The sequence below is a fragment of the Pinus tabuliformis genome, chromosome 7 (assembly GCF_031772625.1).
Source record: "Pinus tabuliformis cultivar Carrire ecotype Pingquan chromosome 7, CPIR1, whole genome shotgun sequence".
NCBI lineage: Eukaryota > Viridiplantae > Streptophyta > Pinopsida > Pinales > Pinaceae > Pinus > Pinus tabuliformis.
In genome coordinates this window covers 1,088,652,116-1,088,671,265 of record NC_142293.1, presented here as the reverse complement: position 1 = coordinate 1,088,671,265, position 19,150 = coordinate 1,088,652,116, and the positions used below count along the sequence as shown (strand labels likewise).

Below are 19,150 nucleotides of genomic sequence, written 5' to 3'. Positions count from 1 at the left end.
CCTCCATAAGGGACTTAGGGCATCATATTTCTCACAAGTTACCCATCAAAAAAGTTCGATCTCCTAGCCTCTACTGCGCTGTTGTGTCTCCTAGGAGCCCTCCAAATTTGAAGCCATTCCGACGGTGGATCTCAAGATACTTCAAGCCCTAGCTTCGAGATTTTTTTGCCCTTTGATTCCCTTGGCTAGTGAACTCATTGTGATCATTATATTAAGATTGTTGCATATTCTTCCTTTGATCCCCTTCTTCCCCTCAATTAGGTCAAGCATACCCTTGATTGATCAACTCCACCCCCTTGACCTAATTTTGGGTCCACTTGGTCTCGTGTGGTCCTGTAACCTCTTAAAGACAACTTCACAAAGACCATTTGGAATCCAAGTTTCCACAAAGATATCTTGGACTAGGCCCCTCCATTACAAATCTCATTTGCAAACCCTAGCCCTTGAAATCCCCTTGGCCCTTCTTAGAGAGCCTTACACCTTGCTTTTCAAGCAGGCAAACCACAATGAGTCTCTCTTGTGAATAGGCCTTTAGGAATCGCTCCTTTCCCTTTATTGACTTATTTATCTAGGTGATTCCCTACATACCAGGTCTCCTCCCATTGGTGAAAGTCTGTAAAGAGTAGTGAGCTTTAGCTAAGGTGACAGTGGGCTATTGCTCCATTGTTGTCCTTGACCTAACAATTGCTCCTTTAGGATCCCCTTCTAGGACCCTTGCTAGTTTGATCGGTAACATTTTGGCGCTGTTGCCGGGGACACGAGACTTGCGTCTTGTTCTCCATATGACAATATTGACATATCATTCTTGGCGACTCCATTGGAAGAATGAAGCCCTAGTTCTTCATTGATCTCTAAGGTCAATGCTTGTAGGATGAAGCAAGCATTTGTCAAGGCAATTTCATTCACCCTTGCGACTCCCATGTCATTAAGGACCCAACAACATGTTGACCACATATATTTCCCCCATAGATATGACATGGATCCCAACATATCCCTCATTGGAATCCATGAAGAATATGCCAATGGTAGATGGGGATCCACACTCCGCAGCCAATCACGTGATAAGGTTCATGAGGTATCTTTCAAAGCAAAATATAACTCAACCTTGTGACCAAATGGAATTGTTTGTCCTATCCATTGCCCCTAATATTGATTTGCTTGAGTCATGTAAACCTAAAAGCATTCCTTCTCTCTCAATGTTGACTATGCACTTCTTTATGTCGGAAGGGCCATGTTTCCGATCTCATGAAGACATATGCCAAATGTTGGACGTGGCCCTTCGAGAGGAGGAAGTTATTGAATATGGTTTTATGCTTGAGGAAAAGTATCTTGATCCTTCTCCAAATCATCAAGATCAAGTGATTGATGCATACCTTGAGGATTGTGTTGAAAGAGAAACTCATGAATTGGAAAGCATGTCCTCTAAGGATGATGAAGAAGATCTGGATCCTGGAATCTTTCAGGTGTTGCATGAACGGATGATGGAATATGAAGAGTCTTACAAGCAACTGATGGCTACATAACTCCAAAGAGATTTTCTCCCATTATTGTGAGCAATCAGAAAGGCTCCGTAACATGAAGTGTGAATATAATAAAAGTCCTATCAATGACCTTCTTCTTGAAGAATTCTATTAAAATCATGTAGTAAATACCTTGGATAGCATTCTTCGAGAACAGATGAAGGAGGAAAAGTCCTCCCTGTCTAAAGAAGAGAATGAATGGCATCCTAACCAACATCAAATATATAGTGAAAAATGAGATGATTCTAAGGAAGATCATGATAGTCAAATAAATGAAGAATCTATGAGTGACTTTTGGGCTGTTGATTGGGGAATTGGGTATGATTATAAAAATGAAGACCCCATAGTTTCTCAAATCCATAAGAATGAGCTCAGGAAAGAAGAAAATGCTCCGCCCCTTCTGAATAACAATGTTGGCCCTTATGAAGCCCTTCCTAGTGATTGGAAGGGTCTCTTCTTTATGTTCTAAGATGATTCAATCAAAGAAGGGCCTTCCAAAATTTGTGGGTAATTCTATTGACTCTAATGTAAAAGAAATTGATGAAGAAGCTTCTTTTAGCCATGCCATCGATAAAGGGTTTTTCTTCATGTTTGAGCATTCCTCCCCTTGTTATATCACTGCCCTGGAAATAGATGTTTGTGATGAAGTTCGTTCCCCTAGTTTTGATGAAGAGCTGGTTTCCCCTACGAAAAACTAGGAATCATGGTTTTTCCCCAAATACGTTGATGAGTGCAATCCTTGTTTTCCCAATGACCAAAATAATATCATCCTAAATTTGTTTGAGACATCAGTCCTTCTTACCCAGAGGGTGATAGGCCCAAAATAGCTCTCCATCAAAGATTCATATACCTTATCATTGACATTTCTATATTCTGGTTAAAAGATCAAATTCAATCTTCTCGGTTGGTGTCTTTCCCTTCTTCTAGGGCTCCTTTCTATATCATATGGCTCTCCTGTTTTCCCACCTCCTACTCTTATAACCCCTCATATCATTACTACCATTTGTATTGCTGGGTCCATTGCAAAAATAATCATGAAGGCATGCATTCTTGTATTGATCAATTGACATGTTGGTTGCATTGGGTCTATGATTATACCTAGCACTTGACATTGAATGTTATGCATGTTAGAGTAGGATGCATTGCATGCTGATTTTCTCATTAGAACTAACATCATTTGACATTTCTCATGGTAGATTAGTTGCATTTAGATTAAATTTGCACTTTAATTTCTTGTTGATTTTTACGACCTAATATTAAGCATGGGTGATCATAAGACCACGAAAACATGCTGCCCTGTGCGCTTGGTCTTTGATATGTGCAGGTAATAGGTGTACGGTACCAAGAGATTGTTGGGGTTCTCATGACCTCCCGTCCAAGTAGTTTCATACACTTTTCCGAGAGCTCATGTCCCAGTTGGAGCCAAATGTTCCCCACCACCTGTGGGTAGTGTATATAGGAGTTTTTTTCCTCCTAGATGGTCCTCACCCAATAGCTAGCAGCTCCTTAGAGCCACCAGATAACTCAATGTGCCATTGTCTCTGCCACCTGAGCCTGCCATGTGGTCCCTCAACTGCTTGTCATGAATGTATGTTTGAAGGTCAACCTATCGACCCCAAAGGCATGGCTTTCTTTGGTATAGTTGAGTAATTTTCCTTACTTGTCATGGGCACTTTTGGGCATGGATTGGTGGGGGATTCAGCAGAAAGAGCGGGTTAGGCTTGTATTCTTGTCTCCACTGCTCGATTTCGTGGTTACCCTTGTATCCTAGTCCCGCGGGATCTCCTTTACTGGCCATTTGGATTTTGTGTTGTCACTACATTGGAAATCCCGATTTTGGTTGCGTGGTCCCGCTTCCCGATACCACCTACATCACTCTCCTTCCACTCATTTTAGCCCCATTCATCTATTTTCCCATCCATGTCCACATGTGTCTGCTGGGTCCACATAGGGTTAGCCTCCCCCTCCCCTTTCCCACACCTTGGGTTGGGCCTGGAACGATGTTGCAGAGGTTGATGCAGCTAAAAAGAAAATAAAAAGCATAATTTGGTTACTCTCAACAGGAAATGTACCACAAAATGAAAAAGATGGTTGGGACATACAAATTTAGCATGTGGGCAAAAGCCAAACATGAGCTCTACACCTTATCCATGGCCATCACCTTGGTTCCTATGGGCTCTAGATGAGCCCCTTGTATCATTAAGGAACCCATGATTGTCCCAACCTCTGGTGGGCAATGAACCACCCCACCTTAAGGGGGTACTCACTGCTACATATTACACATCATGTTTTCATCCCCTCGAGCCCCAAGCAATTATGAAGAAAAATCAATAAAAGGCAAAAGGCATTTGAAGAAGGGTGGAAAAACAAAGGCCGAGGTAACTCATGTGCCACGATTTACTCCCTCCTACACTCACATATCGAGGTGTAGGCTTCGCTTATTATAGCTACCCATGAACCATGGCATGTGGTCTGGATGATTTCCCCTGATCCCCACTTTGCTCCATTATTATATCATCTGCCACCTACCACTTGAGGGATGTACCACAGACATGTCACCCCCTCTAGAGGTTGAAACCAGTGTTGAAAATATCGGTATCGACAAAATATCAGCGAGGGTCCAGAAAACGTCTTATCGGCAATATCGGCGAAAATATCGGCAAATATCAGCAAGCATAAAAAATACATAATATGTTCATTTTTTTCTTCCAGATTTTTAAACATATAAAGCAATAACAACATGAAATAAACACATTGGCACATAAATATGAAGAAAGCATTGATATATATGATGTCAAATAGAAATGATACATCAAAGGCGATAATAATTGTCCAATCAAGGACTCAAATGTGGAGAACCAATACAAAATAACATCACATATATAAAGGTATCTCATCATCATGAGTTATATGTAGCAAAACAAATAAAACTAGCAGCTATCTATCTGAAATCACTGCCCTCTCCCCCTTTTACGGGAAAACATGATGGGCTGTTTGCCAGGCCTGCCCCTAGTAGTAGAAGGCCCTGACCCTGCCTTTGCACCTAATGTCAAATAATGAGTGCTAGGTATGGAGTTGTGCTCTCCTATATCTATAATAGATGGTGTTGATGCTGATGCTCCCACAGTGTCTTCCTCCTTCTCCTCCTCTTACTCCTCCTCTGAGTGATGCTCCTCCTCCTAGTCCTTCTCCTCTTGCTGCCCCTGTTCTAATGGATCATCTGGCTCTAACCATGAAGGTGACTCCTCCAAGATGGGCTCCTCAGACTCCACCCTCCACTGAGACAATGTATCAATATTGTCTAAGGAAATGGCATTTGGATTCATTGGTGCTTCTATTTGCCTCACTTGAAGTCGGATATTGTAATGCACATACACTAAATCATTGAGGCGTGCGAACTCCAACTTGTAAGAGTGTCGAAAAAATTAATGAGTCTTGACTCTTGACTCTTGATACTTGAAGGTCATAAATTAAAAATAAAAAATAAAAAATTACAATAAGTGTAATTGCTCAACTAAAAGCTGGAGCTCAAAGTTATACCTGTTGCGCTTTTTTGCGTGTATTTTCTCAAATACACTCCAATTGCGCTCACACCCTGAAGAGCTACATGTTTGACTCAAGATTCTTATGGCCAATTTCTGCAAATTTAGTGCCCTTGCACCATAGCTTCGCCACCAAATATCTACAACAAAATAAAGAAATAAAAAATTCAAAAACTTAAAACATAATTAAACTTTCAAATAAAAGTTACATAATTGAATTTAAAAAAATAGATTTATAAGTAAGGAAATTCTAAATTGAAAATTCTAATTTCTAATGAGTGATGACTTGTCACTTACGTGGCATGAAGAGGGTCCTTTCCCTAATAGCATTATCAAAGCCAAATATGCCAACACAATCCCGATAAAATTGTATCTCGCGATTGATTTTGCTACGAAGCTCAAGATCAGGTACCATCCTAAGAATACAGGAATGGAGCCCTTCCATCACCTCGCCATCAAAATCAAAGCCGCATTTGTATGAAAATGCGGGGTTGAGGAAGAGTGCTGCTGCATGAATGGGTCAATGAAGCATCCCAGTCCACCGACTATCAATCACATCCCATAACATCATATGCCTATCAAGGCTGGCAAAACCTTTGTTTGCATAATAAGAATGAATGGCCTCCTTGGCCCTATCCATGGCCTCATGCAAATAAGCCATTGCATGCTTCTCCCCATCTACCAATCTGAGAACCTTTAATATAGGTTCACTAACTGAGCATGCTTCTTCTACTCCACGCCAAAACGTGTCAGAGTACACCATTTTTGCAGTGGCTCTCTCGTCCTGTTTCTTGTTGTATCTACAATTACGCTAGTCATCAGACACAAACATTTGCTTCAACTCGAACTGACATTGAAGCAAAGACTGAAGAGTAATAAATTTTGTGGCAAAACGTGTGATTGCAGGATGCCGCAACTCCTTGTTTTTAGTGAACCTCCTCATGAGGCTAAGAACAAAAGCATGGTTATAAATAAACTTGGGGACGCTCCTAGCCATATCAACCGCCTCCTTGATGAAGGAGAGTTTCCCCATAATCGAGACAATGCGCTGCACACGGAGTCCAGAACAATGTGCGATGCCTCTCCATAAGCATCTTGTCGGCAGACACATAATTAGTTGCATTGTCTGTTATGACTTGCACCACATTCTGCACACCAATCTCCCGAATGAACCCATCTAACAACTCACATATCGTTGCTGCATCTTTGATATGTTCTGATGCATCCATTGATTTAATAAACATGGTACCTTTAGGACAATGTACCAAGAAATTTAGAAGGGTCCTACCCTTCCTATCTGTCCAACCATCAGACATCACTGTTCATCCAGAAACTTCCGATGTTTTTTTCAACTTTGCCAATCTAGAGTTGATGTCCTACTTTTCTGCTTGAAGAATTAGCCCCAACAACTCCTCATATGTAGCGCTTTTGTACTCTGGGCCCACAAAAACAATATCATCACACATTCGCTGCCAAAATGGATTGGTTTTGGTGATGTTGAGAGGTAAGTCGTTCTAGAAAAGAGACCTCCCCATGACTCTATCTGCTTCTTCCTTCTCATTTTTTTTAACAATTGATTTTATGCTAGGTTGTGCTCCATGTTCTGTTCGTGGAACAAAAAATAATGACCTCGCACTAGCAGTAGCAGGTGATGCTGCGGAGCCCCTCCCACTACCCTCAACATCAAAATCAGAAGAAGATATCCTGAAAGATCTACCTGCACGTTCGACCTTGTTTCTTTCTGTCTTTTTCATCAATTGCCTCAAGAGATTTTTGTATAAGCTCTGAACTAGAAACTGTACAAATCCCAACATCATGTCCAGTGAGTCTAGCCAGATGGTATTTCAATCGCGTAACCCCTCCTGTCATCCTGGTCCCACACAATTTGCATGATAGATATGCCCGATTTGTCCCATCATCAGGCTCCCCATACTCCCAAATGGGTCCAAGGCTTTTGGCATATTTGAATTTTGTAGTGAGCTAACTCACCTAGGGCACCAAAAAAAATGGAATTAATAAGTAATAACCACCTCATTTTACAAAATAATTTTTTTGCTACATTATTTGCAATGTGAATTCAATGAAAAATCATAAATGATAATAAGAGGGTGCATTTGAAAAGTAAAAAAAAAATGGAGTTTGCTATCCAAATATGGAGAAAACCCTTGCATTTGTTCATGGGCATGAAAATCATAGCAAATGGAAAAAGAAAGCAAAATGTTTGTAGGCAAATAGGCAAGCAAGAATAACCCTAAAACTATCAAAAAAATCATTAACATAGGGGTTTATATGAACATACCTGTTAATGGAAGAAATGAAGATTGTCTCATTGTTCTTCAATCTTTGATCAACAAAATATTCGTTGTTGGTGGCAATAATGGCTATTCAACCCTTGAATCCTTCGTGGCGGCAAGCACAATGCTCTCCCCTTCCTTCTCCAACAATAAAAGATCAAAATGAATGAAAAAAAAACAAAATCGACCTTTTCTAGCCACGACGGCGAATTTCTTTTTGAGCCCAGCGATATTTTGCATCGTAGCGCGATATTTTCCCGAGATATCACCGATATTTTCGGGGAGACAAAATATTGCGATATTTCCTTGGCGATATCTCATCTCCCTGAAAATATTGCGATATTTGCAAATAGTGGCGATATCTCGACGATATTGTCATCATTGGTTGAAACCACCTAATAGGGTCCTTGGATGACCACCTATTGAGCTTGGAGACTCTTGTGCATAACAAAGCCCAGTATGGAAGGGCATGTCACCATGAAGTGCCCCATTGATTCCATGAATTGTAAGCTCTTTTACTTGATTATTCTAATGATTTGTTGTATAAAAGGGCAAGGGGACGCATTGGATCTTATGCAGGATTGCAGGTGGATCCCCATTTGGGTATTGGTCTCCCTATACGGGGTCCTAGCCCTCCAGAGGGCCATATTGGCACTTGTAGGGTGAGTGTTGAGAGCCATGGGCCTCCACCATAGCCAAGATTAATTCATGGATCCCCAACAACGCTCGTTGATTGCTCCTATTCCACCTTTTGGATGAGGATGATGCACTTTGTTTCACTATGCCTAGCCGGCTCCACATATGTACCATACACTTGGCAAATATTCCAAGATCAAGAGGATTGTCCCCCGCTGTAGAGAAAGGGCTTATGTCATCATTCTAGCCCTTACAAATGGTCTACATGCACTTCCGATCCATTTGGAGACCCATAAGGATGACATTGTGCCCCCACGCCCACTTGGGAGCACCACAGGCTTTTGCTTGGAAAACAAGCCCGCCGCTCCGCCCCCCCTTGTCCACTATGTTTGGAGTCCTTTTTTTCATCATGGCACTCCTTGGACTTCATCAGGCCTCCTCAAAGGCCCAACGACTCACTTTGATGATCATTCGACCCTCTTGAGAGGCTTATCCATGTATTATTTAGCTATTTGGTGGGCTTGTCACCAATATTATTGTTATTTTGCTAATTATTTTATTCTAGGGGCTAAGTGAGACCCAAATTAGCTAAATCAAATTCATTAGACATTGTATAAATAGATGAGAGGTGATTCGTTCTCTCATCATCACTTGGATTGGATCATTCTCTCTTGTGATTTTCGCTATTCTTTTTGGAAGACGAAATTGGAAGGATGAATGAATTTTGATTTTTGAATCTCTTCATTTTTTGTATTGGAGCTTCTATATTGACATATGAGGATGATTGGATATACTTGTTCTCACATGTAAGTTCTCTTTTAATGCTATTTTGTCTTTTTCTTATGTGACATGCATGTTGCTGGGAAATTTCGCTATAGTAGGCTGAAATTTGCTGCTTTTCTTGTGTGAAATGGTGAAAATTTGTCTTTTATTAGCATTGCATCATGTCATGGGCCATGTTTGAATAAATGAATATTCCTAGAGATATTTTGTTAAAATTTGATCTCGATAAGTCATCACATATTGCATATCGAAGTATAAAGACCTTGAAGCAATTGTTTCATGCCCTAATTGCCATTCGAAATTGTGCTAGAAGCCTCCTTGACCAAGTGAAATCCTTCCAAGCATTGGAATCATCTTAACTCCATTTCTCCCAAAGGATTAGGCACTGGTCCTCCATAGGTGATCACCATAAAGCTTACCTTTATTACTTCTTTCTCTTTCTTTTAGGCCTAGCCTGCATAGGGGACCTAGGGCATTATATTTCTCACAAGCTACCCATCAAAAAAATTCGATCTCCTAGCCTCTATCGCGTTGTTGTGGCTGCTAGGAGCCCTCCAAATTTGAAGCCATTTGGATGGTGAGATCTCGATATACTTCAAGCCCTAGCTCCGAGATTGTTTCTTGCCCTTTGATTCCCTTGTTTAGTGACCTCATTGGGATCATTGTATTACGATTGTTGAATATTCTTCCTTTGATCCCTTTCTTCCCCTCAATTAGGTCAAGCATACCCTTGATCGATCAACTCCACCCCCTTGAATTAATTTTGGTTCCACTTGGTCCCGTGTGCTCTCGTAAGCTCTTAAAGACAACTTCACAAAGACCACTTGCAATCCAAGTTTCCATAAAGTATTTTGGACTAGGCCTCTCCATTACAAATCTCATTTGCAAACCCTAGCCCTTGAAATCCCTTGGCCCTTCTTAGAGAGCTTTACACCTTGCTTTCCACAATTTGAGTCTCTCTTGTGAATAGGCCTTTAGGAATCACTCCTTTCCCTTTATTGACTCATTTATCTAGGTGATTCCCTTCATATCGAGTCTCGTCCCATTGGTGAAAGTTCGTAAAGAGTAGGGAGATTTAGCTAAGGTGGTAGTGGGCTATTGCTCCATTGTTGCCCTTGACATAGCAGGTGCCCCTTCTAGGACCCCTGCTAGTTTGAGCGGTAACATGGTCCAAGTGGAATAGGTGGGTGGCCTCCAATATCCACATGGATTAATCCTCCCCCCTTAGGAAGCAATGGTCCCCATTGCGTTGAGTTCCTCCATGAGATGGGGATACTTCTACTGAACTTGGTCCTTGGTGAGCCACATGCCTTGGTGCAAGATTTGGTTGGTTTTAACAACCCAATATAGTTGGATCCTCTCTTGGCGAGTGTTTTTAACCTGTGTGTCCATTATCTGATTAGTTGTGGCCTGTTCAATGCACTCTGGATTGAGCTCTATTGGTGTAGCTGCTCAACAATGTCTGATGTGTCCAACAATGGTTGAAAGTATGGTTGAAGACAATCCACATTGAATACTGGGTGCAGGCCAAGGAATGGAGGGATACTTAGCTTGAAAGCATCGTCACCCACGACCTTGGTGATGGTGTAAGGCCTGTATCGAAGTTGTTAAAGCTTTTGATGGGCTCCAACAAGGCGTTCCTTCTGTAGATGCAACCATACCTTGCGACCCACTTGAAACTTGTGTGGCACTCGATGTTGGTCATGACGTTGTTGTACTCGGCATTGGCTTTATCTAGTATATCATGAACCTACTGGAAAATGTGTTGGATGCGTTCAATAAACCTGGTGGTTTTATCAGCCTAAGACTGTACATGTGTAGATTTTGCTTGTGTAGTTGCAAGAGGCATGGCAACATCAATTTGGCACAATGGTTGAAATTTGAGGCCCACTTGGAAGGGGCTGTGGTCAGTTGAGCTATAGAGAGCTCTATTATAGCTGTGCTGCACATAGGGAGGACTCTCATCCCATGTTTGTGGGTGCTTGGAGTTGTACATGAAAAGTATGTGCGCTGTCATCTTGTTGACGACCTCTTTCTGACTATTAGTCTGGGGATGGAATGTAACGACTTGGTGAGCTTGGTGTCCAATAACGACCAAAGGCTCAACCATAATGCACTTAGGAACTTGCTGTCCCAATCTGATATAATAGTTTGCGGGTCCCAAAATGTACCCATAGACTTGAATAACTAATTACTATTTTAATTAACTATTCTTTATTATTAGCTATATATTTATATTTTATTCATAACAAATATTTTTTGAGGATGTGTATCCGAGTTAAGAATAATCTTGTGAGGACATACCTGGTGAACATTCGGATGGGGTATGTGCCTAGAGAGGTAGTGGTGTCCAAATTTATGCCTCCTAGCATTGTGCTCTGATCTAGTGGAGAGATAGAGCTTGTTAGTCAAGGCCTTTCTATTTTTGACAATGCTGGTTATGTTGATGCTTATCAATTTGAATCCTTTCTTATGAGAATATTTCAATTTGAGAGTATCTTGTTGTGTCATTATGAATACCTCCCTAGTTAAGAGGGAGTGTTGGAAATGTAACTAGTGTCAGTCTTCATAATGTAATTCAAATGTACTATTGATGTATTTATTATATTCATTATTATTATTTTATTTCTAGTCAAAGCATGTTCTTCATGCTTATAGGGTCAATTGAGTCAAAAGAAAATTTATTATGAGTCAAAGAAATGTAATTGAGTCAAAGTCCCATTTGGACTTCTTGTAATAAAAGGAAAATTATTTTTGTCTTGAATCAAAAGTCAAAATGTCATCCACAAGACTAAGTCGGCCCTAGGGGCAACCATTCGACCGTCGTGGATAGCTATAAATACAAGGAAATTCGACCTCATTCACTCACTCAACAATCACATCGATTCACTGTGCAAGAAGAAGAAGAAGAATCAATGAAAGTCAAAAGAGAGAGAGTGAAGTCAAAGGAGAGAGAATTATGTTGTTTTCTGCCCTAAGTCTGTTCACATATGCAAGTTTTCTGCGGTTTTTCAGAGCTATTATAGGGCCGAAATTTGGCCTTTATTGTAGGACCGAACTTTTCTCTGGTTTGACCAGAAATTCAGAGATTTGACTAGCGTTGACATTGTTGACTTTGACATGGTTGGAGGTGACTTGGAGGAAGGCTGACTTGGGATCATTGTGGCAGTCTTGGTCTTGGATCTTGGATATCTCACTTTGATCTGATTCTATAAGAAGAGGATTGTTTGGGTTTCCCCCCTTGTGGGGTTTTGCCCTGGCTCGGAGTCTAATTTTTGTGTTCTTTGTCTCTTTGCGATCTTCATATTTTGTACAATTTTGGTAATTGCTTGATGAAGAGAATATAAATTTAATAAGAAGCCAACAAACATTCACAAGTAATTATCAAATTAAGAGAAATCAATCCTAATCTACCAGCATCTTGGTTTCTCAACAAACCTCTCTTAGAAAAATTGAAATACTAACATAGTGGAAAGAGAAAGTACTATAGGAAAAATTGATAAGTAAGTTGTGTTGGAAAATGTAACTAGGTTCGGTCTTCATTTAATGTATTTGAGTCATCTTGTAATGTACTTGTCAAAAGAATAAAGAAAATAATTTTTATTATTATTATTGTGACTTATTAAAGCATGGGTTTCATGCTTGGGTCACCATGTTTTAGGTCAAAGTCCCCATTGAGGACTTCTAGGATTTATTCCGAGTCAATAGAGTCATTGTACTTTTAAAGAGACCCTTCTTGGGCTTTTGAATCATGTAAAAAGGTTAAGTATTGAGTCAAATATAATTTATGTATCCTCCACACCAAGTCGGCCTAGAAGAGATCAAGTCGGCCTAAGGACACTAATTCGACCTCACATGGAGCCTATAAATACAAGCACATCGAATTCATTTGGAACACACTCTCTCACAAGAAGTTTGATATCTCTTGTAGCTGGGAAGACAAACGAAGTGCGAGTTGGGTGGAGTCTAAGGAGAAGAAGGAAATCGAAATTTTGATGCCCCTCTCTCTCTGTTTCGTGCCCTAGATTGGGAAATCGAAGTCTTCCAAGTTCCATTGTTGCTGGAAGCTGCCTGTTGCCGGAAGCTATCGCCTAATCAAAGTTGTTGGAAAGGGGTCGAAATTCTTGGAGGTTGACTTGGTGTGGAGGGAAGGTCTGGTCTTTCTCTAGGGTGAAGAGTTTCACAGAATACTATTGAAAGGAAGAATTTCTTGATTGGGTTTTCCCCTTAAGGGGGGTTTTGCCTTGGCATAGTGCCTACATCTGGTGTCTATTGTTTTATGTGCTGCTGCTTTGGTAATTGCTTGATGAACTAAAAGAAAGAAGATATAAAGAATTGTAATAACAAGAAACATCACAAATAATTATCAAGAATAAGAAAATCTTTCTGCCTTCTTGATTTTCTAACATGGTTTCAGAGCTTTGGTAAAGAAAGAAGAAAAATGCAGTCTCAAGCACTTGATCAAGGAACCATTCAAAAGGATTATCTCAAGGAAGGAATCTACTATATTCAAGGAAGATGTCTAACACAATCAAGGGAGAGAACAAACTTGAAGGAGCCTCAAATTATAGATCTTGGAAGAAGAGGATTGACCTCATCCTTGAAAAGAACAAGGTACTAGACTTGGTCAAAGGAAAAATAGAGAAGCCTACAAAAGACTCCAGCGATGCTGACAAAGTGAAATTCAAGGAACTAAAATTGATGGCCATGAATCTAATGGTAGAAGGAATAAAGGACAATCCAGTCCCATTTATAGCCAACATCGATCATGCTTAGGAAATGTATGAAGCCTTGTCAAAATTATTCACTATTAGGAACATTGGTCAAGTAGCAAGTTTGAAGAATGAGCTAAGGACCACAAAGATGACTAAAGAAGACACAATGGCCTCTTTCTTTGTGAAGATAGCAAGAATCAGGGATGATCTTTTGGCCATTGATGAAATTGTTTCAAACAAAGAACTCGTGATCACTGCCCTATTAGGATTGCCACCTACTTGGGGTGCATTTGCTGCAGGACTTAACAGTTGGAAGGTAGCTCCCACTTTTGAAGAACTATGGACTGCCTGCAGTCAGGAAGAATTAAGGATCTCATTAGTTGCCAATCTTGAAGGAGTATCAAATGCCTACATTGCTCAACATAAAGGAAAGAAATCGAAAGGACCAAGGAATAAAGTTGACATGTCTAAGGTAGAATGCTATCAATGTCATAAGAAGGGTCACTATAGGAGTGTCTCTTTTGACAATCCAAGAAACAAGAAGAGAGAAAGAGATCAAGCCAACATTGCTGAAGAAAGAGACTTACACTACTAAGTCCTTTGCTTGTACCGTTAGATATCTTATTTTATATTTTTGATGTTTTAGAATTTATAGGTTTTTAACATATTTTCGAAAAAGACATTTGTATTGTTTTTATAAGTTTGTAGGTATCCCTCAAGCTTTCGAGGGAGCCCCCAACAACTCCCAAAGATAATTATCTCATTTCCTTTCAGTTTTTGGTTTCATGTATTCATTTAATTTTGATTATATTAAATACTAATCATCATTCTCCCTCTATTGTCTTGACTAGGAAAACATCTACTATATCCTCAAGTAGTATGGAAGAAAGCAACCCAAGATAAGGTTTGTCAAGAAATAAAGGTATGCCTTAAACTATTAAAGCATTGTTTTCTTTATAAATAAATGTTTATTCATTTGAAAATCCATTACTAACATTGTTGTGTCTAGCTATAGTGAATCATATTAATTCTTATTTTGGGTCATTCATCACTTGATAAATCTACCCCACTCCTATTCTTAAAAGATTTTATAGAACCCGAGACAGGTTCTCTGGAAAACCCTAACCTAAGGGTATAATATGACTATTCGAAATCCTAAACTACTTAGAGATATTGTGAAATGCTATTTGAAGTTTTATTGATGATGTCATGTTTGGGATTTTCAATTTTGGTATGATCAGGAAAACCTAACTTAGGGTTGAATGATAAAGTCCAAAATCTCGAACCTTTGAAAGCTTTGGTAATATTGGGTTTGCTATGTTCCTATAATGAAACCCTAACTCGCTAGGGTTTGGTGGAATAAGTAAGCAAGGCCCTTATAATGCCTTAGAAATGATTTCCTTGGTATGTGTGTGTTTTTGTGATCAAACCTTAGTCTAATCAAATTTGTTATATGTCTAACTTTATTGTTATTTGTGAAGTTGGGTTTGACTAACACATGATATGAAATGCCTTTGCATGATGATGGAGCCTTAGGTATATATAGATATGTCCTTTTGGTCGAAATTCTAGCTTGGTCTAGTATATGTCTAATGTATTAATGTTGTCAGACATATGATATGCTTATGCATGGTAATGATTTTCTAGATACATGTGTTGACCTAGTTATTGATGGTCATAAGTCTTAGGATTTAATATAAGTCCTTGCCTAAGATTCTAAGATGATATTTGCAAATCTAGGGTTTTGTAGCTAAACCCTAGTAGTAGTTAAATTCTTTAGTATGTGTGATATAACAATCTGAGATCTATTTATATAATGATTGATGAGATTGTGAAAATGAAATTCTAGGGTTATGGAGTTGAACCTTAGTAGAAGTAAAATCTCTAATGGCAATATGATGATTTGGGATTTGCACAAATCCGAGTTTTAGTTGTGATTGATGGTTGATTGAAAATCTAGGGATTGCAACTAACCCTAGTGGAAGTTAGTCATGTCTGATTGGTTTTGATTGATTAATTCTCTTGTATGAAATATAGGATTTGTATGAAACCCTAGTGGAAAATCTAACATATGAATTTTAAAAATTGTTATATACCTTGTAGATCTATATTTGTTTGAATTGTTTCTAGGGTTTGCTATATGTTGTAGTAGGGTATGTTACACCTTTGAAAGAAATATTGAAACCCTAGATGGAATGAAAGTTGTTATGAAGTAGTCTAGGGTTTATGACAAAGTCCCTAGCAAGATGTTAAAGAGTATATGTCTCTTGTTTGTAATTAAGTTTGGGAATCTGATATGTATAAAGTTGAAATGCTTCTGTGATTCTGATATGGCTAACTTCATGCTTCTGTAGATTTGGTTGTACTTGCTCTCTGAGTTGTGCAGTACACAAGCTCAATATGGTGAAGATGCTCGTTGATGTGATAAGAGAGTTCTCCTAGGAGGGAGTAGACTATGAGGGGACTTTTTCTCCTGTTGTCAGATATGCATCGATCGGAATGGTTATTTCCATTGCTTCAAAGATGGAGTGGAGGATACATAAGATGGATGTGATAGCTAAGAATGGTTATTTCCATTGCTTCAGAGATGGAGTGGAGGATACATAAGATGTATGTTCAAACTTTCCCTTGAAATAATTTTTAAAAGCTTGTTGAAACACATAGGAGGGTAAAGTAGGGTTTGTAGTAGACTACCCTAGCTATCATTCTATAGGAAAACTTTTAGGGCTTATGGTGGACTACCCTAGGGTTTATCCAAAATCCATTTTTCACCCTCTTTCAAGAGAGTCCATGGCTAGACACCATAAGCAGCAAAAAAATAGTGGGTGCTAGTCTTAACTCCCATTAGTCGATTGTTCAAATTAAAATTAACCTTCTCTTTTATTGTTCTAGGGGCAGAATAGGGTTTATGTGCAATTGTACTTCAATTTTCTGCCATAATTAGGCTAGATGTCTATAAGGTCTAGCTAGCATTTAATCATCAAAAACATACCTTGTCATTTATTGTATTGCTAATTAAATTTCAGCTCTTTGGGGCTTGCATTGTTAGGGCTGTTATGTTTCCTTTATATTTCAGAAAATAATTGTCTATAAAAACCCTGGTCTGACTTGCATTTTCAGCCCTAGTTTATTGTGTGCTTGTTTGAAATGATGAACTGTTTCTGCTGTTGTAGCTTGATATATTGCTGAAGATTGTCATCTGTCACACAAGTTTTGGACAGCCATAGTCCTTTTACTTTATTTATAGTGTTTGGGGTACCCTCTTGGCCTATTTTATCTGGACAAATATCACAAATTGTCTTGGATACTTCACTCATGTAAATCTGGAAATGGCTTTCATTAAACCACCATTTTCATCTTGAATGTTTAATTTAGTGGTGGTATTTTTGAGTAACTAACATAGGAGGCCGTAGACTTGATTCCTTCTTGCTATAGGATTCCCTGAAGTTGCTAAGGAAGCCTCCCTTGTGTTGGATTTCAACCTTCACTAAAATAAGGGAAGTAATTACTAAGGTGACAATGGTAATAGTTACATCACTTGTCTACACCCTTGTGAAAGGCTTTGCACTATGGTGTGAGATTTTGTGATAACAGGATCCAACATGTATCTCACTAATACATAACTCAAGTCAACCAGAATGGGTATTGCCATTTCTTCAGAGATGGAGTGGAGGATTCATAAGATGGATGTGATAACTTCAAATCATTTTTAAAAGCTTGTTGAAACACATAGGAGGTTAAAGTAGGGTTTGTAGTAGACTACCCTAGCTATCATTCTATAGGAAAACTTTTAGGGTGTATGCTGGACTACCCTAGGGTTTATCCAAAATCCATTTTTCAGCCTCTTTCAAGGGAGTGCATGGTTAGATTCCATAAGTCCCAAAAAAAAAGTGGGCACTAGTCTTAACTCCCATTAGTGAATCATACAAATCAAAATTAACCTTCTCTTTTGTTGTTCTAGGGGCAGAATAGGGTTTATGTGCATTTGTACTTCAATTTTCTGCCATAATTAGGCTAGATGTTTAAGGTTTAGTTAGCATTTAATCATCAAAAACATATCTTGTTCTCATTTATTGTATTGCTAATTGAATTTCAGCTCTCCGTGGCTTGACTTCTTGCATTGTTAGGGCTGTTATGTTCCCTTTATATTTCAGAAAATAAATGTCTATAAAAACCTTGGTCTAACTTGGATTTTCAGCCCTAGTTTATTGTGTGCTTGTTTGAAGGGACGAATTATTTCTGCTGTTATAGCTTGATATATTGCTGAAGATTGTCATCTTTCACACAAGTTTTACACAGCCATAGTCCTTTTACTTTATTTATAGTGTTTGGGGTACCCTCTTGGCTTATTTTCACTTGACAAATATCACAAATTGTCTTGGATACTTCACTCATGTAAACTTGGAAATTGCTTTCATTAAACCACTTTTTTTCATCTTGAATGTTTAATTTAGTGGTGGTATGATGAGTAACTAACATAGGATGTCGTAGATTTGATCCCTTCTTGCTATAGGATTCGTTGAAGTTGCTAAGGAAGCCTCCCTTTGTTTGCTTTCAATCTTCACTAAAATAAGGGAAGTGATTACTAAGGTGACAATGGTAACACTTACATGCTACATTTGTCTACACCCTTGTGAAAGGCTTTGCACTAAGGTGTGAGATTTTGTGATAACAGGATCCAACATGTATCTCAGTAATAGATAACTCAAGTCTAATAGTATCTAACTGAAGCCTAAATATGTCCAATTGATATTCAACACAATTCTCTATATATCCAACCTGAGATCCCTGGTTCCCATCTGTTAAATGCAGTATAAAATTAAATTAATCAGTTAAATCAGGTAGTTGCAATACTGGATGTGAGATGTGCATCTCAATACCTCTAGCAGGTCAAATGCCATAGCACAGGGTTGGTCCGGCGCAGGGTTTTCTCTGTCGAGTGTAGTGCATGTAAAAGGCAGTGGCACAGTCCACAGATGGGCACAAGTTGGTGTGCTAACCAAAACTTCAAAAAGGGGTGCCAGTAGGTGCTGACCGGAATGATTGTTTTTCCCTCAAAGTCAACTTCAATCCTGCAGAAAGGAGCACCACCCAGGCCTGCCTATTTGGGGCACTGCAAATTCAAATTTGCTCAGTGATTTGTGATTGGAAATGTATTTTGTTCTTTAATTTCAAATAAGATGAGTTATGTTTAGAAAAAATAATGCGAATGGTTTTCATTTTTGCTGCCCCTTTGGTTGTACTCTTGAATGAAAAATTGTTGATTGTCAGTATGTTTTTACTCCTGAAGAAGATGAGTGGGAAAATTGGCTGTTTACATTCAAGGCAGATTTTTATTATTCAGAGTCTTAAGTTCTTAACACATTAAATTTGACTAACAGGAGAAGAAAATTAGTTGATTTATTTCATGCATGCAGATTCTATGGAAACAGTCAAGAATGTATTGGGTAGATGGGGCAAGAAGGTTGGGGAGGCAACAAAAATGGCAGAAGACCTGGCTGGGAATGTCTGGCAACATTGTAAGTTTTAAATTCCATCTTTCTCGAAAGCACAACACTTCAGGTGGATCTTGGTTCCTTGTTATTTAATATACTAAAGTAGCATGGCAGATAAGTAACTGGGACATCATCATGCAATGTGTTAAATTGAATCTGTAATGG

General features: G+C 39.0%; 1 protein-coding gene across 1 annotated transcript in view; it reads left to right on the top strand.

Annotated features, from left to right (window-relative positions):
- Positions 1–19,150, top strand: part of LOC149251351 (GEM-like protein 1) — a 75,547-nt gene that overhangs the window by 12,172 nt on the left and 44,225 nt on the right. The window contains exon 2 of the mRNA XM_089459365.1: positions 18,908–19,009. Coding sequence (XP_089315491.1) covers positions 18,908–19,009 — 102 coding nt within the window. The remainder of the gene's footprint in view (positions 1–18,907; positions 19,010–19,150) is intronic.